The 25,351-nt window shown below is 49.7% G+C and overlaps 1 protein-coding gene across 1 annotated transcript in view; it reads left to right on the forward strand.

Annotated features, from left to right (window-relative positions):
• Fkbp14 (peptidyl-prolyl cis-trans isomerase Fkb14) overlaps positions 1–25,351 on the forward strand; it is a 49,411-nt gene that overhangs the window by 21,959 nt on the left and 2,101 nt on the right. The window contains exon 2 of the mRNA XM_025305022.1: positions 22,598–22,802. Within this exon, the coding sequence (XP_025160807.1) occupies positions 22,598–22,802 (205 nt within the window). The remainder of the gene's footprint in view (positions 1–22,597; positions 22,803–25,351) is intronic.

The following is a 25,351-nucleotide window of genomic DNA, read 5'->3' on the forward strand; positions in this document are numbered from 1 at the left end:
CAATTTATCCTGCAAACGATAAAATATGTCATCGTCCTCGTTATTCCGCATTAAAATAGAAACTTTTGCAACGAGGAGAGTACTCCCTGTAACAACGTTTAACAAAAAGAGGAGAAAAGGAGAGAGAGGGAGAGAGAGAGAGAGAGAGAGAGAGTTTGCGCTCACGCAGCGCACATAAAGTTAGATTTAATTATAATGAAGTTGAAGCCGGAGGACATATCGCGAAATATCCGCGGCGGAAGCGATTTTTTTCTTTCTCCCCTTTTTTAGCATGCAGCAACGAGCCGCGGAGTTATTATAATAAATACGATTTATCAACTTTGAGATTAGCGGTTTACACGACGCGCTGCGGCTAATGTTTTCATGTTTCCATACTCCATAAGGGGATTTTAATCCGACTATTTTTCGCGATCGCCCCGTTCGTTCTACCCATCGGCGGTCGGGTGCAAATAAAAGTTGTCCGCGATATAACGGTGAAGCGAAATTCCCCCTCTCTTTCTTTCTGTCTCTTTCTCTCTCTCTCTCTCTCTCTCTCTCTCTCTTCTCTTCCTCTTTTTCGGTACCGCGCGGCGTTATTACGAGTCATAGAGCATTCGACGTACACGCTCGCATAAATTTCACTTTTCATCGGATGCACGAAAGCGTAACGGCGTCGTTTTCCGGATTATAAATAGCGCCCGGCGTCCGCCGGCAGGGGTTGGGATACCGCGCGCGAACGCCGGAAAAACGGGAAACCGGGAAACCGCGCGGGTGGACTTACTCGTCGAACGAGTAATAATAACGCGCCTAATGGAAACTTCACGTGGCGGCGTTAAAAAACAAAGAGGAAACGCGAGCAGAACGGCGTCGCCGCTGCCGCTCGACGATTTCACGCGAGTACTCTTTTCATTTTACGCATCTCTCTCTCTCTCTCTCTCTCTCTCTCTCTCTCTCTTTTCTTTCGCTCGTTCGACGACGTCTCGTAACGGCGTGTAACTTTGTAACGAATACATGGCCATAAAACGCGGTGGCGCGGCGAGAGGAAATCCGATACGGTTCGATGATAGCGCGTTTGTGCGTTGGACATGGGAAACACCAACAAAAGCTACTTACAGCACGCCTGCAACGCTCGATCAAAGTTCGATAGTTATGGACAGCGAAGATCGGAACGAGAGAGATGAAGAGGGAGAGGAAAAAATGAGAAACTAAAAACGCGATGAAATTCATTAACCCTCACAACTCGCGCGCTGCGTGCGCGCATGCCGTAAAAGAGATTGCATTCCTGCCGCGAAAGATAACGCGGAAGGCAAAGCGGCGCCGCGTGATGCGAATATCTGCACTTTTATTCGGCCAAATAATCAAGAGAGAACCGGCAGAATTCTTCGACCGCTTGCCTTCTAACCGCGCGGCGCGTTCTACGCAAATTCCATGCCTTTTAATTACAGATCTGTGCGCGAGCGAGTGGAGAGAGGACTCTGATATTATTCTTCTTTCCCTCCTTTTTCCTTTCCTGAATGCGTCTCGCGTTCTCATCTCGCGCCGACGTGGGAGCGACGAAGATCGACTCGAGAGCACGGCTCGAGGATAGATGGCTCGTCGTTAAAGCGCGGGTGGCACTTGCGGGTGTGTGAGACTTGTTGGGAAAAAAAGAAGAAAAACGCAAAACGACCAATAGCGAAGGAAAACGTAACCGTGTGATGCAAATTTGGCGTGTTTTCCGGCGGCGTAAGATTAGTACAAAATTTTGATACAATATAATAGATTCAAATTTATATTATGTATATAATATATATTTTAGATTATATTGTAGAATATTATATATATTAATATTGTAAAATACATATTATCTTTTGTATATAAATATATATATTGTTTTTACGCGATTGTAATATATTGTATAATATCGAATGACAATTGTTGTATATTTATATAAAAAAAAAGAAAATGTAATATTCAAATATAATTTTATTTCATTGAATTGTATGTTATATACTTTTAACATGTAACACAATCAAGGATTAAATAAAGATTTTGTTATACTTCAACACAAATGTTTGTATCATTATCCCTTGTTTATTATCCTTCTCCGATCAACATTCTTGAAAATACAAATTTTTATATCAACAGACGAAAATAGAACTGAGAAAATTTGGAATTTTTTAAATTTCCCGCTGGAATTCGAAATACCTCTTCGGTCAATAAATTCTCCTGATACAAAATCTGGAAATGTGAAAAATTCTCAATTTTCCAGTTTTGCATTATCTCAATTTCCCATTTTCGCGTTTTGGTATCAGGAGAACATAATGAGCAAAGAGGTATTTGAAATTCTGGCGGTAAATTAAAAAATTCCCAAATTTTCTCAGTTTCTATTTTCGCACTTTGGTATCAGAAGAACATAATGAGCGAAGCGGTATTTGAAATTCTGGTGCAAAATTGAAAAATTTACGTGCCACTTCCTCGATCATTATATTATCCTATTACAAAATCACAAAATCGGAGAAATTCTAAATTTTCTTAGTTACTCATTTTCGCGTTTTGATATTAGGAGAACATAATGAGCGAAGAGGTTATTCGATGTTCTGGCGGTAAATTAAAAAATTCCCAAATTTTCTCAGTTTCTATTTTCGCATTTTTGTATCAGGAGAACATAATGAGCGAAGCGGTATTTGAAAGTCTGGCGCAAAATTTAAAAATTTACGTGCCACTTCCTCGATCATTATATTATCCTATTGCAAAATCACAAAATTGGAGGAATTCTAAATTTTCTCAGTTTCCCATTTTCGCGTTTTGGTATCAGGAGAACATAATGAGCGAAGAGGTATTCGAAGTTCTAGCGGGAAATTAAAAAAATTCCCAAATTTTCTCAGTTACCATTTTCGCATTTTTGTATCAGGAGAACACAATGAGCGAAGCGGTATTTGAAAGTCTGGCGCAAAATTTAAAAATTTACGTACCACTTCCTCGATCATTATATTATCCTATTACAAAATCACAAAATTGGAGAAATTCTAAATTTTCTCAATTTCCCATTTTCGCGTTTTGGTATCAGGAGAACATAATGTGCAAAGAGGTATTCGATATTCTGGCGGGAAATTAAAAAATTCCCAAATTTTCTCAGTTACCATTTTCGCATTTTGGTATCAGGAGAATATAATGAGCGAAGAGGTATTACGGATTTCTGACAGGAATTGAATTTGGAAAATTCAGGATTTGTTCGATGTCTGGGTATGAGGAACGTGTGATAAGTGAAGTGGTCAGTCGAAGAAAATAACACTCAGTATATAGTTAAATGCACTTTTATTTTTAATTAATTTTTAATACAATATATTTTAATATTACATGACATAAATTACATATAAATACTTTACAATATTTTACAATACATGTTACAATGTAACGCAATACAAAACAATGCAACGCATAATATACAATGTGTATAAAAATTATAATTTTATACATACACATATATAAATAAATTTGGGAAAGAAATTGGATTTATACGTGTATGAATGTTGAGTTCATTTCTTAGAGTTCTTATGAACTTTATGAACGAACAAATGAATATTCGTTTCATCTATCGTAGAGATAGATGTATGACGGTGGTACAGTAAATACTTGATAAATGTCTAGTGAAAATCACGTGTTCCGTACGTGTTAAAAAGCGTAATAGTAAAAAATCCACGCTCAGCACCAATTGGAGAGTTAGCACTCGTACTTCTCGTATAGCCTTAATTTTTCCGCGCTGAAGTATATCGGCTTGACATAGGTCGCGGCAGATAATATTTGCCGGACAGGACAAACTGATTTTCTATGCCGGGTACCAGTTTTATTCGTGAAAACGGCGATCGTCCGCTGTCCGTTTGTTCGTTCGTTTGTTCGTTCCTCTCGCCCTGCTCACACGGCAAATATAAATTTAATGACGAGATGAGAGTGTAGGGGAGACTGGGGCGGAGAAAATCATGGTAGCCAGCGGACGTTGAAATTGCGTCGCTCCGTTAGCTTTGTAAAATTGCACCGACACTCGTGTCGTTGCGCGCGAAAAATCGCCGTGATCAACCTCGATATTCGCCGAAGGCACTGAAAAATCGCTTTGACTCTCAACCGCGCAAAATTCGTGCAAATTCGAACGAAGAGAGAGAGAGAGAGAGAGAGAGAGAGAGAGGGAAAAAAGCTGGAAAGCTCACTATGCTTTCCGATTGCATTTCCCGAGAGTCCAGGCGGTGTAACTCCCGCCTAACGTTTGATTCGGCGTTAGATGTAGACCGCACTGTGGGCCGGCTTTGGCGGGAGGGATCTAAAATCTTTCGTCGGCGACGTCGGAAGAAAAGTGACGTGCTTCCGAACTTCCGTTGCAGAGAACACGGCTTCAAAAGCGTTGTCCGTTCAGACAACGCTCGTGTGATCACACACATTTTCGCTAACGAAATTGTCACCCGCATGGAATAATATTTCGCCGCATTTTTAAATAAATATTTGGCTCGTTAATCGCGCGCGGAAAATTGCCGCGACCACTGTATTGCGAGTCGTTAATTTTTGCACATTGTTTAAAGGATCCCGATAAACTGAATTTAATCGGACAGAAATGACCAAAAGACCGAGCGGACAGCCGCGCACGTGCGTGCGCGCGTGCGTGCCGGCGAGCGGACGATTACAGGCGCAGGACGACATCCCCACAATCGTGGGGATAGGCGGGGAGCAGGTCTTACACAAACACACGCGCGACGCGCGCCATTGTGTACACAAATTAATTTTCCGCTTTTATATCCAGATGTGTCAGACGCAGTATCGGTGGCTGTATCAATAAAAATACCCGTGCTTTCAGTAATTAGTCTGTCACTACCAGCGGCCGAACCGGCCGGGATAGACTTGATCCGTTCACTATCTAGTGAAATACCTTCCGCGATGTTGTGAAACAGCAAACCGGTCGATTTTTCACCGGCCGGAACAATCGCCGCCGTTGTCATCCACGCGAACCCCGATTCCTTCGTCCCTTCGCGGTAACCCTTTTCCCCACCCTCCTTCTTTCTTTCTTTTTTAATAGTAGACGGCCGCGCGTGCATTTTTCATCGACAACTTTTCATCTATTTTTCTCACATCGCTCTTTATATTTTACGAGCGCGAAGAGTGATTTACACGCGCGCTCACCCGCGTGCGGAACGTATTTATTTATGAATCGAAAATGTTTCGCGCTTCCTGCGTTTGGATATTTCCCGCGAAAATAACTCGCGATCTGCTATATCTGGCGGTAACAGCAACAACAACAACAACAACAACAACAACAAAAAGGGAGCAAGGGAGAAGAGAAGGAGGGAGAGAGAAGAAAAACGTCACTGCATTCGGCGCATTTTAATGCGCCGAATAATGGCACTTTTTTACGGTCGGAACGCGCGATACACTTTGATGGATCGTCGCGTCGCCGTCGCCGTCGCCGTCGTCGTCGTCGTCGTCGTCGTTGTCGTCGTTGCGCGCATGCAGTCGTCGAGATAGCGTCGTTGTCGCGGCCCGTGTTTGTTCCACGAGCCGAGATAGCCGCGCGAAGAGAATAGCAGAGAAGTTCGGCCATTCTTCTTAATTACCACCAACGTTCTAACTTCCTGACGAGGTGGTGGTGGTGAGGAACGGTAACGAGGTTGCGGGCCTCTTCAGCGTCACGGAACGATAGAAAAATAACGTACTCGGCGTAGGCACGTCTTGTCACGCGCTCGCGCGACGCTCGCGGATTTTCGCCCCGCTTCAGCTGGTGTGACTCGCGATATCGCGCAGAAACTTGCGGTCTCCGCTAGCTCGCTCGCTCGCCAGCCGGCAGTCGTTTTCTCGGTTCTTCTTAAGTCTCGGCTGTTCGGCCAAGCAGGGGAAACTTCTTTTGTCCATTAGAACAGAAAAGTTTCGGCCTTATGCGAGCCTTTCAGCGAGACCTATTAGAGAGCCGCTAATTCCGCGACTCGAAACTTCATATTCCCTGGCGGACACAAAGTCTACCGCTGCCCCGCCCCCTCCTCTCTTATCCCTAAAGGGATGAAGTTTTCAGAAATCCATTACCTTCTCCCTCCCATTTGTGCTCTGATCTGACGGTCCCGCGGATACTCCCGCCCGCCCGCCCGGATGTGATCCCGTTCTTGATCCCGTGAAATGGGTTTACCTTCCTGTTTTCAGCAAGATTTCGCTGGACTTCACTCATACGAAAATCCCACGAGATTGTAAACACACGGCGAGATAATATTCAGTCGGGGGTTAAGACTCACCGGTACGGAAGCGCGCTGTAAGGCTGAGCTCTCTCTCTCTCTCTCTCTCTCTCTCTCTCTCTCTCTCTCTCTCTCTCTCTCGACGGAGGGAGTTTTGTCGCGCGTGTCTCGATACTCATCGAAGCGGCCGAGAGACGGAAGAGAAACGAGAAATTATAGGCGAGGCGTCGTCACCTTCTCCACATCTCGAGCTCCGGTGCTCAACGAAGCACAGAATTCAACGGGGCTTTCGCTCCCTTACTTTTGCGAAAGTTTTCCGCCGTGGGTTCGCTAATTAGACCGGCGGAAATAAAAAGGATGGACTCGCGGAGGAGTAAAAGGAGGCAAAAAGAAATACTCACCGGCGGAGAATTACAGAGGCGTTCCAGGCGATTTAACGACAATGAATTCCGCGGTGCCGCGGCGCTCTGATTCGAACGAGGTTTGCGGCTAACAGGCAAGATTGAGACCTATTAATCTTCGATATTAAATTACACTTTGCCGAACTTATTTTACCATAACTTTCCGGAAGTTTACACTTCTCTTCCCCGAGTAGCTCGCGCTCGCGATGAAATTCCGACGGGGGGCTCGGTTTTACTTGCGATTTTAATGATCTTTTAACTCGGCGAGATCGTTCCTTCACGGTTCGCTTGAAACGGCGATTAATGTTGCACCCGACGAAATGTCGATCCAGCGTGGACTGGGAATCAAAACGCCGACTTTCTAAGTCACTTACACGTGACTCACGCGTTTTTCTCGCGCCAGTCATTCGGAAGATTGAGGATCGTCCGCAATCATTATCGTTGCATGAATCTTGGATTATTCGCCAAGCTGTGCTTATTCCGCAGTAAAGCTATTATTGATCCTGCGATCTTGAGTCTGCAATATCGCGAGTTGAGGTAAGCCACTTAAAACGTCGTGCCGGCTATAAGTTCCGACTCGAACGCGACTTCACTTGGAAACAGATTAAGCGATTAGCATAATGGTGGGCGATATCCAGCTGGTCACCGTGACCAGCGGGAAAAAAAATGGATAAACAGCAGGCCGAGGCGGCGGCGCGACGAAACGAATTCGTCTCGGTTCCGTGACACCGTTTCCCATGGACGGGCTTTACAGCAGCTCGCACGACTCGCGAAACTCGGACACTCGGTGGCGTCGGGATTTCCCATGCGGGGCGTGCATCACGTTACATACAGTGCGGCATGAAATATGCAGTGCTATCTGCCGTTGCCTCCGCCGTGTGCCGCCACAACCGATCCGCACCCTATTTTCGAGGCTGCGATCACACTACGGACACCTCGACCGAGCCGAGCCTCGTGCCGTGCCAATCCCGCGCCTGTGTTCCAATTCATATCAATCGTACACGTATACGCTGTTACAGCGATCGAACGGTATCGATCGCGTATCGCGAGCAATTTCAGCGAGCCGACCCGTCGAGATTATTCAGCGGAGACACACGTTGGTCCTTTCAATTAACCGCACGCGTTTCTCTAACGCTCCCCTCTCCCCGCTTATATGAAATATAAAATGTGGAATATTCCACTCTCCTCCGCAGTATAGAATATAAAATATTTTCTTCTCTGTCGTCTCTCAAACTATCAGTTACTCCGCGAATTATCAACTAACCAACGCTCTCCGTTCGTATCTTTCCCTCGTCCTGGGGAAGCCCGTCTCGTGCATTCGTTAGATCCCGAAAGCTTCGGCGACCACCACACCGTTGTGTAATCCAACCCGCCTAGGCAAATCTCCGCCGCGTCTCGACGAAATTCATCGGGAGCGCTCTTGGCGCTCGCCGTCGAGTGTCGCGCACAGTGTTGCGAAACCTGCAAATAGTGGCCATAAATCAATTGTCGCTATAACGTACTGTATAGTTGAATGAAAAGCATACTATACTGTAAATACTAGTACTTTGTCACTAAAATAACATGTTTTCTGATTTTATTATTTTATTTCTTACTTTTTTGTTCTTTTTTTAATTTTTTTTTTCGGTTTTTTATTTTCTTTTCTAGTTTTTATCTTCTGCTTTTTACTTCGTATAACTATTAACTAAACAAAATATTTAATATAACTATTCATCGTCCGAAACTATAGTATTCGCTACAACAAGATTTGCAAGCAATTCAATAACTTCTTTAGGGAAGGGATCGGCTTTTTTATCTGAAACTTTTTTTAAAGACAAAATGATGGGATCTGAGGAAAGAAGTCTTTTAAATAAATCTTCATTCGTCGCAATTCTCGAGTTTTTTCTTGTACTTGATACTCTCTCGTAACTCTACAGTCTTTATTTTTACTATTGTTTACTTACATTATTTAATTAGAGCTTAAACATCATCGTTAATTATTATATTTGTAGTTAACATTAGCAAAATTAACTAGAATAAAGAATTTTGACAGAGGATATATAATTTTTGTGTTGAAAACAATATTACCTGCGGCGGACAGCGTCTGACCGTAAGCGCACTGAATATCAAACTCTGCTCGTTTATCATATTTTTGTAAGCGCTGGATATCGCTCTTTCTGCATTTGCATAAGAATTAATAGACATTTTATCTTTATTTTCACAAAGTTACAACATGGTGCGAAATGATGCATTTTTTATATAACACGATTGAAGTGATTAACTGTATATTAAAAGTGAGTCCTGTAAATCTAATTTTTATTGTATATACTTGTATATACTTTCTAATACACTCTTTATTGGAAATAAAACTACACAGATGAGATATTGGACAGGGGACATCATTTTCATGATAAAAAATTGTTTCAACGCAAACTCAGTTTTATCATTTGGAGGGTTATAACCCATTTCTATTCTGTACTTCGCATCACGTGTACATTTGAACTCACTTATCTTCGTGATACAATTGGATTTCATCAAAATGTTACTGCAACTTATTAATTTGGACCTTTTAGAAAATATATTGAAAACGGGAGCCGAAAATTTCGCTTTTTCTTTTTCCCTATTTTGCCCACGTTTAGCGATTTCTGCAACACTGTGCGATCCATTTCGAACTTGTCGGAAGCGCCGTGAATCAACGCATTCTTATAACGAGCCCCGGGCGGCGCTGCTTCGGCCGATTCCGTCTCGTCGAGCCGGAATTCGAGATGGGGCAAAACTGCAGCTCGCGGCGCGAGGACGTTTAAGCGGGGAGCGCACACTCTTGCATAAAGGCATAATGCGCAACGCATAAGAAAATGGACCAATCAGAGCCTTTCGTTTCAAGCGTGGCAATAGAAATGAGAAGAGGTCTGATTGGTTTATTTCCTTATGCGTTGCGCATTATGCCTTTATGTAAGAGTGTGCGCTTCCCGCTTTACCCCTCGCCGTGCGTACGTCGGCTAGACTCGCGAGCGCTGACACAAATTCCTCACATCCCGCAGATTCTCTTCATCTCCAGCCGCCTCTGCGTCAATTTCCACCTCGCAGGGAGGCATGAAGCCGGGGCCGAGTAGAATCCCACGAAAAACATTCGACCCACGCACTGCCAATTAAAAAAAGCAATTTCCATCAGTGGCGACGATCTGCCGATCTCTCGCCGCCAATCATAATGCATTTCCCGCGACGTATGAAAGCTTTCCCGGCCCGAGTACTCCGTTTATCCGCAATCCTATTCTACCGCGCGCTGCCACAAAGATATCCCGGGAAAATTCGATTGGTTCCCTATTCCGCATACAGCGTGCACACACACACCTGCGCGTGCACAAACACAAACACACGCACACACACACACACACACACACACGCATCGTGCTGGCGGTGACGGCGGTGGCGGTCGCCGCCGCCGCCGCCGCCGCCGCCGCCGCCGCCGCCGCCGCCGCCTCGCTCTCGTGCCTGCGCCGGCAAGCCGAGCGATAAACTAAATCGGTGCGTGCACGCTCACCGGCGCGATGCAATTAACAGCGTTCACAGGGTGCTCGAGTGATCTAACGAGCCCCAGCGCCCACGCTCCGCGGCACCGGCATCGTCGAGGACGCCGAACACAGGCGTCGGTGCACTTTGCCTCGCACCGATGCGCCGCCGGGATCGCCAAATGATTTTTTTCATTGGCGACCGGGAGTCACGCGCGACCTGACGCGACGCGACGCGCCTGCGGCAATTTTTAACGCGGCTGTAAAAGGACCGCCACCACGCCGGGCCGGGCCGGATAATTCCATTGACCGATGAAATAAAAAGATATAAATGAAAACGCGCCTGTCGACCGCGATAATTGCCTCGCAACCCCCGACGACATTTTCTTCCTCCTGAAAGTATTCTCTCCCCAGTCCGTTATCGACTGGGGATATTCTTCGTCTTACATGATCGCGCGCTCGTCTGACAACGCAATGCTGAGAGGAGGCCACCACCAGTGACCTAACGCGGCCACGTCGGAGGCCGGAGAGACGTTCCATGATCTCGCGCGCGAGGACTCGGCTGCTCGATTCCCGACCAGCCACGGAAGTCGTTTGCGATTCCCAGACACGCGCGCGCGCGCGCGCGCACGGCTCGACCTCCCGGTCTAACTTTCGGGCCAAGTTTGGCGAGAGGGGAACGGCAGGGCGAAGAAGGAAGAACGCGTTATCACCACACAGATCTACGGTAACTGGGTTCCCTGCCGGCGCACTTAGGCCAGCGATTCTCTCGCTGACGCCCCCGACTACCAACCCCAACCGGTAGACCCGCGCTGGCGGAGTAGGCGCCAGCAACAGATAAGGGCGCAGTCTATAAATTAATTAGCCTAAGACTGGGAGACCTGGAAGCCGCGCCCGCGCGCGCGCGCGCGCGCTAGCGAGCTACCTAAATCTGCATTAAGCTACCTCGCCGAGTCGAGCACGCGGAATTTACATGGAGCTACGACGTCGCCGGCGCCGTCGTCGCCGGCGCCGTTGCAGGTGCAGCGGAGTTAAGGGGACACGCCTTCTGAGCGGAAGCCGCTGAGAGCGCGCGTTACGGAGACCTCGCGTTTGGTGCGCAAAGTGCTGGCGATTTCGCCGGCGGAAAGAGCTACGCGGAAAGCTGCGCGTTTGAAGGGCAGAGGGTGGGGAGATGGAGAGGAGCCGAGTGGTGACGAGTCGATCGTTTAAGCAGCGCGGTTATGAAATAACCCGATAAACGGATAATTTAATGACACAAACACAATCGGAATGGCGGCAGATTAAGAAACAGGACGAGCCCGCCGAGAGACGCGCGACGAGACGCGCGACGTGCCGTCGACGGAAAATGGCCGGGAACGCGCGCTTGAAATATCGCCGTCGCGGCGATAAAGGTCGCCGCGCGACGGCGATAACGAGCGCGATTTTTGATATTACCGCGAACCGGAGAAACGTCTGGCTTATTACTCGGCGGCTTAAAGTGGACTATAAAAGTTGGAGCTTTTTGCGGAATTTTCTCTCGCTTTATAAGCTGTTAAGAAGCATAAAGTGGAAGAGGAGCTGGCAGCATAATAGCATAATAAGAGGATTAAGTTCGAATAATGCCGCAAATCTTAACGCGCTATACGACTTTTACATTATACGATACCGCACGCGCGCGCGCGCGCGCGCGCGAACGCGATAATAATCTCGCGAAAGAAAACTTTGCGACAAAGCGCGGCTCGCGCGATCTCTCTTGGGGAGGCGGTGGGGAGGTACGCCCCGTTGTCGTCGCGGACGGTGATAGCTCGACATTCCATGAGCGAGAAGCGCGGAGATAAAAAGAAAGGGACGAGTGAAGGAGGTTACTCGAAGCTGGCGAGAATTCGAAGACGAAAGATCGCCATTTCCGCGGGCGCGTACTCACGCTCTTCGGAAGAAGAAGAAGAAGAAGAAGAGAGGGAGAGAGGGAGAGAGAGAGAGAGAGAGAGAGAGAGAGAGAGAGAGAAGGAATCTTTTAATCAGTATAAAAGTTTATTGGTAGCTGGTCGGAAAAGAGGCCGCTACCTCCGCCGTCCGACGTAATTCCGACGTTTCGCGACCGCGCGAACGAGAAAAGTACGGACGCAGCGACGAGTCGCGATAAAAGTTCAACGAGGCGGTTTTCCCGGTCGCCGCAGTGCCTCGCGCGAGAAATGCGACACAGTGTCGCGTTTTCCCCGTCCTGCCGCCCCTTTCCGCACACAGATACGTACACACACGTAATCACACACAATCGGAACACTTTTTGAAAAAAACTTTTTCAATCTGTACGAAAGTTCATAGTAATTTCCCGAGACGGAACTTCAGCCAGTCTTAAAGAAGCGCGCAGGACACGGGGATACGGGAGATCGTCTCTGCCGGCCGCCGGCTCCAGTGCCACCCTCCGGATCCTTTATGCAAGAAGACCAGGACGTCGCTGGCGACGACGGTGGCGGCAGCGGCAGCGGCAGCGGTGGCGGCGGCCGAGCCGCCCCTTTGTCGCCCGCGAGAATTGAGGCGCGGGGTCTTATGAATATCTTATGAATGCATATAAGCCGCCACCACGGTATTACACGGTGTCGCCGTGTCCCGGATAAGGCGCCGCCACTGAAAAATGGCCCTTCTTACTTATCCCACGAGCCCTTGATGGGGCCGATCCCCCGGTGGATCGTCGTCGACGTCGTCGTCATCCTCGCCCTCGTCGTCGTCGTCGTCGTCGTCGTCGTCGTCGTCGTCTCGGGACCGGCGTTTTCACTTTTTCGCACGTTACGCCCGAGCGCAGGGGCTAATCTGCATTTAACGCCCGCGCCGCCACGACGGCGCTTTATCAGGCTGTTCATGCGGAATTCCCTCCGCATTACGCCGTGCCACCCGGCGGCCGTGCGCGAAAGAAAGAGGGAGAGAGAGAGAGAGAGAGACGCGATAAATCGGTAGCTTCCTGGCTCTTAATCCTTCTGAACTCCGGATAGCTGTCGTCATAATGGATATCGCGGACGCGACATCGCGGTTCGGGGATTTTAAAGATTCGAGAAACCGCCCGAGGGAAGATCCCTCGAGGATGTTGATCGATCGCGCCGGAATCTGTGATTTGACGTCACAGGCTGCGAAAATGTGCGACGCTCGTTTCGACGGAAGATTTAATCCGGCGAGTCTCGAGGACACGGGCGTGCTTTGCAGTCGCCCGAGAGAGAATCGATCATCCCTTCCTCGCTTTTCTTTTTTTTTTATTTTTCCATTTGGTCCCTGTCTTCTCGAAAAACTCGGCGCTATTAGTTCAGGCTTAAAGCTTCGACGAATCCGTGTTGACACAAGAGTGAAAAGGATGAATTTCGGACAAGCGTGCGCGCACGTATATCTCGCGTATTTTCGGTAAACAAGGATGAAGTAAAATATGGATAGGCAAGGTTTCCTTCTATTTCGGCAATGGACAGGCCAGGCGGATTATCCCGATCTGTATTGCGCCCACGTCAGGATAGGTCGATGCATCCCGCGCTCGCGCGATAGCGGCTCCAATTGATGGCTGCGCAATAAAAAGTTTACAGCTAACCGTCGTTAGAGCGTGCAAAAGGAACGCGCGCGGTCTTTTGTAATAGATGAGACCGGCTATTATTTCTATCTCGTGAATGTGAAATGCTTCCTGTTATTCGTCGAGGCGAACGAGTCTCCGTGACTGATATCAAGTGCATCAAAAGTTGCCCTAACGCAATTTCGCGGAGTGCGTCGGCCAGAATTGCAGGAGGATCGATCAATGCGCCGCGCCGCGCTGACCGACTTGCAGTCCCGAACTTGGCGCTTTACGTCACGGAGTGACGTAAATCGCGAGATGAATTAGTTACACGCCGGAGGTGGCGAGCGAGGCGAAGAAAGGGCGAAGGGCGCGCGACGAGTTATTAGGTGTACAAATGAATAATCCATATTTTCCAGCTAAATTCAAGGTTTATTTTAAAAGAAAGTAAAACAGATCTGTCAACCAAAGTATTCGCCGTTCTTTTCTATAACTTTAAGTCACCCTTCAGGCTGCTGATGAACTCCATGTGGGAATTCGTCGGAATCGGTTCAGGATCGCGCGTCGAAATGTCGGTTGCGTCTCGTGATCTTTCCATTTCCATCCGTAATTACGATTACAATTTAGGGCTGTTACTCTTCGGCAGCTTCGAAGTTCCGAAGCTTCGAATGACTCGAAGCTTCGAAGTCAACTTTGAAACTTCGAAGTTTTTTGCGTCGAAGCTTCGATATATTTGAAGCTTCGACACTGCACGCACTGCATGCTAGGCCATCTCGGTCATATATATATATATATTTTTACATTCCGTGGATAACAAAAGTAACGGCTCGTGATTCGATTCACGAATTCTCCTTCGAATTCTCGAGATTTCTGAGCGTTCTGAGAGGGGAAGGTATGAGGAGATTTTTTGTTGTTGTCTTTTTTCCTCCCTTTTTCTTTCTTTCTTCTCTCTTTCTCTATATATTTTTTCTTTATATATTCTATTTTGTATTTTCTTGCACTTTCATCGCAAGAAGAATTTTCTTACTCGTTTATTATTTACTGTATCATTCTTGTACACCAAATCAGGTCAGATTCGTATATTATTAATAAATAAATAAATAAATGAAAAGTTCAAAGACTGAAACTTGGAAGGTTCGATGCTTCGAAACTTTGATCGTCGAATAATTTGTACCGAAGCTTCGCTTCTTCTTCGAAGCTTCGAAGCTTCGAACACGAAAACTTCGAAGAAAAATTACAATTGGATCGTTTCTTAATAATCTCTCGCACGCACGCACACGTACATACGAATCGGGCCGATGCTCGACGCGGATGCGTTGATGCGTTTGGAAAAACAGTCTGTTGCAAATGGCATTCTTTTACGATGGAAACGTAAGTGCTATAACGACGTAACGTCGAAAGCACTTCCGGATATCCGGCTCGGGGCTCAGCCAGCGCCGACACTTAATGGCGTAGTAAATTCTTACGTTGCTGCTCGTTTCTTCCCGCGCGCGCGACGACGACGACGACGACGACGACGACAACGACGACGACGACGACGACGACGACGACGACGACAACGACGACGACGACGACGACGACGACGACACCTTGGCCGGGAGTCGCGCGCGAGTGGCCGTTAAAAGTGATGTAACTAACAATGCCTCGTAAATGAGATATTACGCCTAATAATTCATGCATGAGTCAACCGCGATTACTTTGCGGTGCGACTCTTTTAAGCTCCTCCAGCGCGCGATACGGCGAATAAAGCTAAAACTGCTTAGCGTCATAAATTCTCTCGCCATCTTTTAGACCGGACTCGAGAGCGAATCTTATCCTTCGGATGCTCTTTTATCCTTTCAGCCACATAAATTTCAATTTACGACACTTCGCCACGACGATACGCTCGCCGTGGAGAATCCGAGAATCGCGAGGAAAAGTCCCCGACGAGAGCCGCCCGCCGCCGCGCAGAAAGAATCGAATTCGGGCGTATGGATGCAACTTTAGCATAGCGAGACTGTATCAAAGAAGCATATCGGAGACCAGCGGGGTATATACGGTATTGGGGAATAACGCGAAATATAATAAGCCAGCACACAATGCCGTCGCTCTGCAAAAGGAATAACGTCTCGGAGAACAATCGATGCTCCCCGCTGGTCGCCTTAAAAAATAAACCCTCTTGGCGTGCACTCTATCAGCTCGGTGGACAATGGAGGGGCCCCGAGTATCGGTGGAAAGCGCGGCCCGTGTGATCGCCGAGACAGGGATAAGAATGGATTCCACGAGAGAAACGAGCTTTCGTCCGCGAGATGTAGTACGAGCGGACCTTTATGAGGAGTTCAAAGAGAACTCTCCCCTCCCCCTCCCTCTCCCTCCCTCCCTCTCTCTCTCTCTCTCTTTCTCTTTCTCTCTTCGCCTGCCGCGAATACACGACCACCACATGTCATCGTTGTCGTCGTCGTTGTCGTCGTCGTCGTCGTCGTCGTCGTCGCCGTCGTCGTCGTCGTCGTCGTCGTCGTCGTCGTCGTCGTCGTCGGCGGTTCCACAACGTATCCTCAATACGTAAAACCGCGCAAAGGTGGTGCGCGCGCGCGCGTCGCTACCAGGGAGAGGAATAAATTTAAATATCGCCGCGGCCCTTTGATATGTTAACGAGGATCGTCGCGGGTGCAAAGGGCGATATTCTTTGATAGCGATTCTTCTCGCCGCTCCTCTTCTTTTTCTCCCCTCCCCCATCTCCTCCCCCCTCCCTTTTTACCCCTATCTACTCTTCCGGCCAGTCTTGTCCCTCGTCGTCTATACATTATTTCTGGCTCTCTGCGATCTAGCTTATCCCTCTCCTCCCTCTCTCCCCTCCCCCTCCCCCGCCGCACGGTTTCTATCCCCCTATCTCTATCGCTCCTCTTTCATCCTCCGCTTGGAATCCCCGTGTGTAGCACGATTTATGTTTTCAGGCGGCGCCTCGCTCCACCTGCGCGCGCGCGCGCGCGCGCGCGAGTATATGCAAATGCCATCGTGGAGGCAAGCTAGCCGGTTTTTCGCGCCCTTGTCCTTTCTCGCTCTTTTCGTTTTCCACCCTGTTTTCCCGCGTACTCGTTCCGCCGATATTTCTCTACTCCCTTCTCTCCCCCTCCCCCCCCCGCTTTCTCGCCGCTATCGGTTTTTCCCGCAGTGGCTGCGGCTCCAGTCATTTCTCGCAACGGGATATTAACAGACGCATTATGCCTCGCAGCTGCGCCCCGCGATTCTGCCGCAGCCGAATTGTTTGTCAACTGGATGAGAAGAAATTACCGAATCACGCGGGCGGGAGGGGGGACTCGCGAAAAGTCGGCTCTCTGCAAGTCTGCGCGAGGCGTCTGTTCGAATCGTCGACTGTTAATTCCTCAACGCTAATTGCGTGATTTTTCTGCGCGCGGCTCAAGTCGCGCCCGCCGCGTTTGCTCGCGCTTGCTTATCTCTTGCGGCACGCCTGTTTTACGTGATGCATATTAACGCACGTACGAGCGACCGGCGGAGGGAGAAGGAAAAGGAGCAGGCCGTTGAATATTTAATGGGCCTCACCGCGCGGTGCACGCACGAAAGCTCGCGCGGATGCTGGAAGAAGAAGAAGGATGACGACGGGATTCGGTCCTTCGGAATTTTTTATCTCTCAGTGGCCACAAGTCCCAGAGCAATTGTTTCGCTCTCTCCCCCCCCCCCTCTCGGCCCCTGATCCCGCGGCGTCTCTCGCACTCGCTCGTTCTCGCGCACGTGCGTTATTCCTCCGCTCGTGACATTTCGTGAGAACGTCTATTCGTCGTACGTCCGGGCTTCGGACGTGCCTGGCCTATCTTCGGTTTCTTCATCCCCCGACCCATTATACCCGATGTAATTTAGACCCATGTAATTCGTAATTCCCTCGGCACGCGCCGGCGCGGCGCGGCGCGGCGCGCCGTCCGTCGCGTCTACTTAGCCGCACGCCGAGTTCTCGACGGCGGACGCTTCAGGAACACTCAGCACAGAGATAAGAATGAGACAGAGGGGAGGAGAGAGAGAGAGAGAGAGAGAGGGGGCGAGAGAGGTCGGATCGATTCGCGAATCGAGAGCGGATCGGTGGCGTCTGCGCTGCTGTCATCGGTATAATTATTTTTAACGAGACACTTGGCGAGAGACAATGACGTATTCCGTACGCCGATCATTAGCCAACAACGAAGCTGATAAAGCGAAAGCGCGCCATCCGTCGATCGGCTCGAGGGAGCTTTCTCATGGCGGCGTCGTCCGGGGCCGTCTTATTCGATCCGGCGGACCGAAGCACGTCGATCATAAAACAGCTCTTATGCCTCCTCCGCCCGAGCGACGGACCGTCGTCAAATGCGCCGCTACGCGACGTATCTATCTTGTCGATGCACCGCGAATCACCCTGTAAAACGCGACGAACGGCCAGGCGCAGGCAAAGGTAAGTCGTCTCGTCGGCCGACGTTCAGATACGACGCCCTCGAGCCGCTGCCAGCTAAAGCTCGCCCGCGGTTTACTCAGTCCTCGCGTGTAAACTGACCGGGAAGCTCGAGTGTCGCGGCGTCGTAAAACGGCGGCTGTTGTTGTGTAATGAAATAATTGAGCGCGCGCGACGCCGCGTTGCGTCACCTCGAGGTGACTCGAGGAGTGGCGAGAATCTCACGTTTATCCCCTCCGTCGACTTTCTTTCACAGGAATTTATTAACTCTTCAAAACTGTCATCATACATCCCCCCCATCCCAAGCTAGCTTTTTTGTTATCGTTTATAGCAAAGTATATGCGAGAATTGATCTGATTGATCCGATGGTGCGAATAAATACCTATAAAATTACTATTGTCAGTGTATTTATGCTTTTTAATAAGATCAAAAATTCGCACGGAGTGAAATGTCATCCATGGTAGCCCCTTTAAGGGTTAAAACTCAATCCCAACATGCGCAGAAAAGCATAAAAAGTGTCGCGACGGGCAATGAAAGTCCAAGTCCTACGTGATTATCCAGTCTCGTCGACGGGGTCGGGAAGGGATCATCGCGAAGGGCTCGGGACGAAGGAAGGAGCAGCGATTAGTATTTCGGTTTCGAGGCGTCGCGCGGGCGAACGAAGTATTACACGGACGCGTCAACGGTAATGTAATTAGACGATTACCGCTCATTGACGTGACAACGTCGGCGAGGGCGGAAGGCGCGTTCGCCCGACGGCGGGGAGAGCCTCCGGAAGTTCCGGAGGAACTTCCGAGGGGGACGGACCGGCGCGGCGCGTCCGCGCGCGGCAACTATCGAATATCTTGGAAGCTACTTAAATACACCGCCGAAGCGGTAGGGAAAACGGAAAACGCGCCGTGCGGGGATGCAATTAATCAGCCGCGGAGTCGACTCGAATCGTCTGGCAGCTGCATTCGCTCGAGGGACGCGACGGCGCGAGGGCGGGGGCGGGGGCGGGTTCGCGGCGCTTCTCCCTCCGCGGCTTGGCCGTGCAAAAATTATGCAAATCGTCGCGATTTCCGCGAGCATTTTCTCTATTCTCTTTCTTTCTCTTTTTCTCCCTGACATGGTAACGCGCGCGCGGTTTTCTCGGAGACACGAGAATCGCGGTTTTCGAGCGATGAAGCAATCTCCGCGCGGCGATACGATCGGCGTGGCCTTTTGGAAAATATCGTATACGCTATCCGAGAGGAGACCGGTAATGCCCAATGGCCGATGTGTATCGCTGTCGCGCTTCAGCTCGTCGGAAGATAAAGAAACTAACCGAGCTACATATGTTTTTCCATAGAGAGTCTACGTAAAACTACGTGGAATAATAATGTTGCTCAGCCTCGCCCACCATCTGTGTCCCCTGTGCTATGTATGGTGTGTGTGTGTGTGTGTGTGTGTGTGTGTGTACGTGTGAATATATCGATCAGATCGAATCGAAATGGGATGCCGGGGCGAGATAAACTCGCGTCTCGCTATTAAATATTAGATAGACAATAGGTAATGAGATCGGCGTCGCGAAACGCGGCGGGCTGGGCGGGGCAAGGGGGTAGAAATATTATTATCGGGAAAATTAACGAATACACGGCTCCCCGCGCAGGGAGGGAGGGAAGGCGAGCGTTATCGGCAGCGTTAACGTTGCAGGATAACGCGTTATTTATTAATACGGCCGGGTCGCCGTGGAAAGTAATCTGCCTTCATGCCGCGGAGAGACCTCGCCTTTCGCAGCGAGGCCGAAAACCAATAACGCCGGGGAAATTGACTATATCATCTGCACTCGGGACGGCGGGAAAAATGATCGCGGCCCTCGCCCCCGCCCCGCCATGATATTGCCGTGCGCGAGCGAACGCTCGAGATACGCAATATCGTTTTTCCTACTTGCAGTTAAAATGTATCTCGATAAAACGGGACCGCATCCGCGCGGAACGCGGAGTTGAACAAGTCACGCGAGTGAGAGCTCGCGCGGCCGATCTCGCGGATGTCGTCGGATGTATCAAAACGCGATAATAACGCTGACGATCGAAACGATCGACAATAATCATCGCCTGCGAGTATCGCATCCCGGTCGCGCGTTACACGCGTCAGAGACGTTGTCATGCTCGTTCTTCCGGCCGAACAATCTCAAACAAAGAAAGGGAGCCGTAGAGGCGGCGGGAGAAAGATAGATGAAGGGAGGGGGAGAGAGAGAGAGAGAGTCACATTGCACGCATTGTTGTTTATTGGCAAAACACTTCCTCTCTTGCGCTTGCATTTAAGCGCTTGCGCCAAAACGCCGGAGTTCATCGCGCGCGATGAAAAGATACGAGAAACGGCACGGCGACAGCTGCACGTGGCGTCTCTCGGCATAATCTCCGTGCATTGCACGAGCTGGCGTTTCCACAAGTGCAGCGGGAGAGCACGGAGATTACATTAAAAGAGTTGCGCACAGAGTCGCGAAGAGTCCCCGTTAATCGCGCATTTTTTCCGCCGCGCGCGCGGAAATTCGCCGAGATTCCCCGCGCGATAACCGGACGGCGCTCTTGTCTTCCCGGACCTGCGCGCGCGCGCGCGCGTCGATTTCAAAAATATACAAGCGTATATATACACGGTGTGCAAAATACAGGGGGGGGGGAGACGTCTCATGACGATCGATAGGGCTCTCGCTCACAACGAGATCGCGTCTTCTTCTTCTTCTTCTTCTTCTTCTTCTTCTTCTTCTTCCTCCTCCTCCTCCTCCTCCTCCTCCTCCTCCTCCTCCTCCTCCTCCTCCTCCTCCTCCTCCTCCTCCTCCTCCTCCTCCTCCTCGCCCTTCGTTTTCAGCCTCCCTGCCGCGCCTACCCTCGGCTCTCGAGTCTAGTATTCGCAGCGCAGTGCCTACGCGCGCACACCTGTACCGCTCCTTGCGTACGCTCGCGTTAGCGCATGAGATTCTCCAGCTGACTGCACCTGGCTGCACGTTGTCTACCTCTGCGTGCGTTACTTCCAGGTCGCGCGCGCGTGCGTGTGTACGTGCGCGACGTATACAGCCTTAGTCATCAGCGACGTGCAGCGTCGAGGCGCCTCCAACGAGGCTCTCTCTCTCTCTCTCTCTCTCTCTCTCTCTCTCTCTCTCTCTCTCTCTTCGAGCGTAGAAACGGCCCGTGAGAACGGGACAGAGACGGAGAATGAGTCTACTTCACTTCTAGACGGCTCCGCATTCCCGACGACGACGACGACGACGACGACGACGACGACGACGCGGGAAATAGTCGGTTTTCGTCGACGTCGTGAATGTATATTCTTCCCTGCTCTCCTCGTCTTGCCTCCCCCTCTAAGACTCTCTTCGTTCGCTCGCTCATTCTCTCTCTCTCTCTCTCTCTCTGTCATTCTTTCTCTTTCTCTCTTATTCTCCATTATAGAGCTCGACAAATTGACACCTCTAGCGGCGGCCCGAGCCAGCAGCCGCGCGACTTAGCGCGAAATATCGGGCGCAGTCACGCGAACTACATTCGTGCGCGTCGCTGCACAATGGCGAATTCCTTGGCGAAAGTTTCGCGGGCACGGCGAAATGGGGCTCGATTGTTCGGCGCGCGTTTTCCAATTAGTCCGCCGTGGCAGTCGCTCCTCTTTGCGCGCCGTCGCCTTTTAACTCCCCGACGCGAACAAGAGTCGGGAACTTGTTATGACAAACGTTTCGGTCCTTCGCTTTGAAACAAGAGAGAGAGAGAGGGAGAGGGGGAGAGGGGGGAGGGCAGAGAGGGAGAAAGTTTACCGTTGCCGGCGCGATATAATGCGCGTAAAGGGGTGAAGCGCGTTTTGCCTCTCGCGGCCTCTCGGAAAAAGGAGAGAAGCACGTTGTAACGAGTAACCGGACGCGAGAGGGCGAATTACACCGCGGCGTTGCGAATAATCGCGCGGAATTTTTGCGGCTGGCGCGAACAGATACGCTTCCTGCGCGTTTTCGCAGGGGCGGGCTGCGGGCTACGGGGACGGTGACGAGTTGATTCGCGCGACGGGATAACGAAAGGCCAGCCATTGACACGTGTCTGTCAATCGCGAGAGAGAATAAGCGGACGCGTGTGAGCGGAAGGAGAGAGCGACGCGCCAAGGAAACGTTGCATCGCGTGTGCACTAGGAGAAATGTATTGTTGCGTGAACCAAAACTTTGTTGCAACAACAAAATAATTTGGTTAAAACATGCCCAACGAAGCTGTTTAGTTCCTGCAAACAAATATCTTGTTTGATTACGGTTTGTTCGTACAACGTAATACTTTTGTTATGGCAACCAAAAAGCTTTAATTGTATATGAATTTTGTTAAAGATACTATAATTTTTTCTTAATATATAAAATCTACATTTTAGTGCGGAGAAAGACAAAGTAGTGTCCATTGAGCATAATGTTTTAGCTTGTGTAAAATAATATTTTGTTACTATGTAATTTATGGATGAGATAATTCTAGAATGCTTAATTTTTATATACGAAGTCTAAGAACAAAATCATTTGGTCCGGACAACAAAGCGGGAAAATATATTCAGTTGAGACAACTAAATATTTTGTTATATAAAACAAGATATTTGGTTGCTATTAAAAGATGCCTCAACCGAACAGTTTTGTCAGAGAGATACTAAATCTTTTTTCCTAGTGTGAAACTAACGACAGCGTCTTCCTCGTTTCTTGTTGCAGTTTGGACAGAGATCAACCGTTTACATTCCAGTTTGGTGTGGGACAGGTGATCAAAGGCTGGGACCAAGGCCTCCTGGACATGTGCGTGGGCGAGAAGAGGAAGCTGACGATACCACCCGAGCTTGGATACGGCGAGAAGGGCGCCGGAAATGTGATTCCTGGCGGTACGACGACACCCTTCTCTCTCTCTCTCTCTCTCCCTCGCTGTTTCTGTTAGTCCTGATTAATTGCCGCCTGATTTATCGGCCGACTTGACGTTTCGTCCGTGACGCATGCACGCGGCGCGGCGGCGTCGCGTTATCGAGCGACTCTCGCCGACGCAAGTCGGGCTGTCGTCGTCGGCCGAAGAAACAATTCGCGAGCCGCGTCGGGAAGCGTCGCGTCCGCTTCGTTTCTTTAGCCCGGAACTTTTTCAATTCGCCGCTAGTGTCCGCTAATGAATGGCCGGCGCTGTAATTTCGTCCGTAGTTCGGCGCTTCTCTAATTGCCCGCCCCGGACTCTCTTCCGCCAATCGAGACACGCGCCAACGGCTGTATATGCGGCAATCAAGCGGACCGCAACGATGTACATCGCGATTAAAAGGCGCCACGCTGACATGGGCATTTTTCAAATTACACGCGGCACCGTTTTTGCGCGCGCGCGCTTGACGAGGGGAGACAAGGGGGTGGATGAGCGAGCTTGCAGGCTGGCTGGAGCGTAGAGTAGCGGCAGGTTGATACAAGGCTAGTCGTTAGTAACGGAATCGAAGTCAAAAATGCAATTGCACGGAAATCCAATAAAGCATCAACCATTAAATTGAGCAGCGTTGCGCGCGCACGCGGCTCTGCGCGACCGGCGGAATCAACAATGATGAACGGCTCGCCTATTTCGCAGGGGGTCCGCGTGTAGATAAATCGGCCGTTACGCGTCGGCTCACCCCTTTCTCCCCGTCTCTCTCTCTCTCTCTCTCTCTCTCTCTCTCTCTCTCTCTCTCTCTCTCTCTCTCTCTCTCTCTCTCTCTCTCTCTCTCTCTCTCTCTCTCTCTCATGCCGTTTATTTTAATTACTTTTTAAACGCGAAATCTACGAGTTTACTCGAAATCGATACGGGTCGACCCGGTCGGGCACAGCTCGCGCGATTATCGCGCTCTTGCTTCGTTCGGCGTTGCCGGAGGGGGCGATTTAAGAGCAACGGCGGGGTAAGTGTAAGTAACGCGATTATCTCGATGTAATCTCTTCTTGTTTTCTCTTCTTTTCTCCTCTTCTCTCTCTCTCTCTCTCTCTCTCTCTCTCTCTCTCTCTCTCTCTCTCTCTCTCTCTCTCTCTCTCTTTTCCTCTTACTCGACGACCCAAGATGTAGATTCGCGGCGCGCGCTTATTTGCTCGTTCAAATCAAACGCTAATTTTGCGCGCTTCCGACACGACGCTCCCGTTCGATTTACATCCCGCTCGAGGGATAGCCAAGCTCGCGCTCGTGTTCGCGAGACACGAGGCGAATGGAGAACACTCGGAGGGAAAATAGCGCGATCGCGCGCCGCCGGTATTCGCGCCTAAATGCCGTCATCTCTCTTCATTTCTCACGTCCAATTTCCACGGCGACGGCGCGGCGCCCGTTACACCGACCGGCCAGCCGGCGCATTATTATTCGCCGTATTAATTTCACTCGTTTAAATAGTGAATAATTAAACGCCATATTTCATTAGGGCCAGCTTAATCGCGACGGGACCATCCATAATTAATGGCTGGACGTGCCGGGCGCGCGTATGCGTTCTCCCATGCCGAGCACTTCGTTAACCCCCTTTCACCCACCCCGCCGGCCTTTCCCCACTCCTTCCCGTCGGCCGAATTTGCTGGTCATTGTTATTTCGGTATATCTATAGGCGGTGTTATTGGCGATCGAATTTCTGTACGCGACGTTATTAGCGATCAGACCGAATGCGCGCTCGCGCGTGTCCTGTATTAAATCCTCTGTAGGTTCGAACTTTCAATTTGACCTATCACTGTGCTCCCCGATCTTCCCCTGCGTCCCCTCGTCCGCGCACTAACGCGAATGTGACATATATATATATATATATATATATATATATATCTCGTGACATCGCTGTTATCATCTCTATCGCAAGAGAACGTACGAGCGTCCGTTTTACATACTCGCCGGCTCGTAGCCGCGAAATGGTTTCAAGGCTCATTTTTATCTAGAGCGATTCTTTCGAAATAGCCAATTTCCGTTGGAGATCCGTTGTTCCGTTGTTTGGAGAGCGCGCTGGATGCGACTAGTGCTGGTTTGAGGAAAAATAAACGCGCGAATGAGAGCTTCTGTGTACGTGGAGCTATCGCGCGGGAAATATTCGTCGATATGTATTTTTAAGAGAGGAAAGGATAGGAAGAGACAAAGAGCGGCTCGGTCTCTCCGAATAGAACCGCGCGGCTTCTGTAAAAAGATCGACCTCGATCGGAGATATCGACAACGACGAATTATTCGGGGCAACGATCCGCAGTGGCGCTCGCGTTCGCTTCGAGCGAAATGACATGTGATAACGGCAAGAAAGAGAGAGAGAGAGAGAGAGAGAGAGTGACGGACATTTAAATTTGTAATTTAATTTACAAGCGCGCGCGCTCGTGCTCGATATTAGACGTCAGCTCGGATCTCGAGTCCATTTCTCTCCTTCCTCGCGTTCCTCGCGATCTCCTTTATTACGCGTTCCTTTATTTCCTTTGTTTCCACCGTTCCGCG

Source organism: Harpegnathos saltator, unplaced genomic scaffold (assembly GCF_003227715.2).
Source record: "Harpegnathos saltator strain DR-91 unplaced genomic scaffold, Hsal_v8.6 scaffold664, whole genome shotgun sequence".
Taxonomy (NCBI): domain Eukaryota; kingdom Metazoa; phylum Arthropoda; class Insecta; order Hymenoptera; family Formicidae; genus Harpegnathos; species Harpegnathos saltator.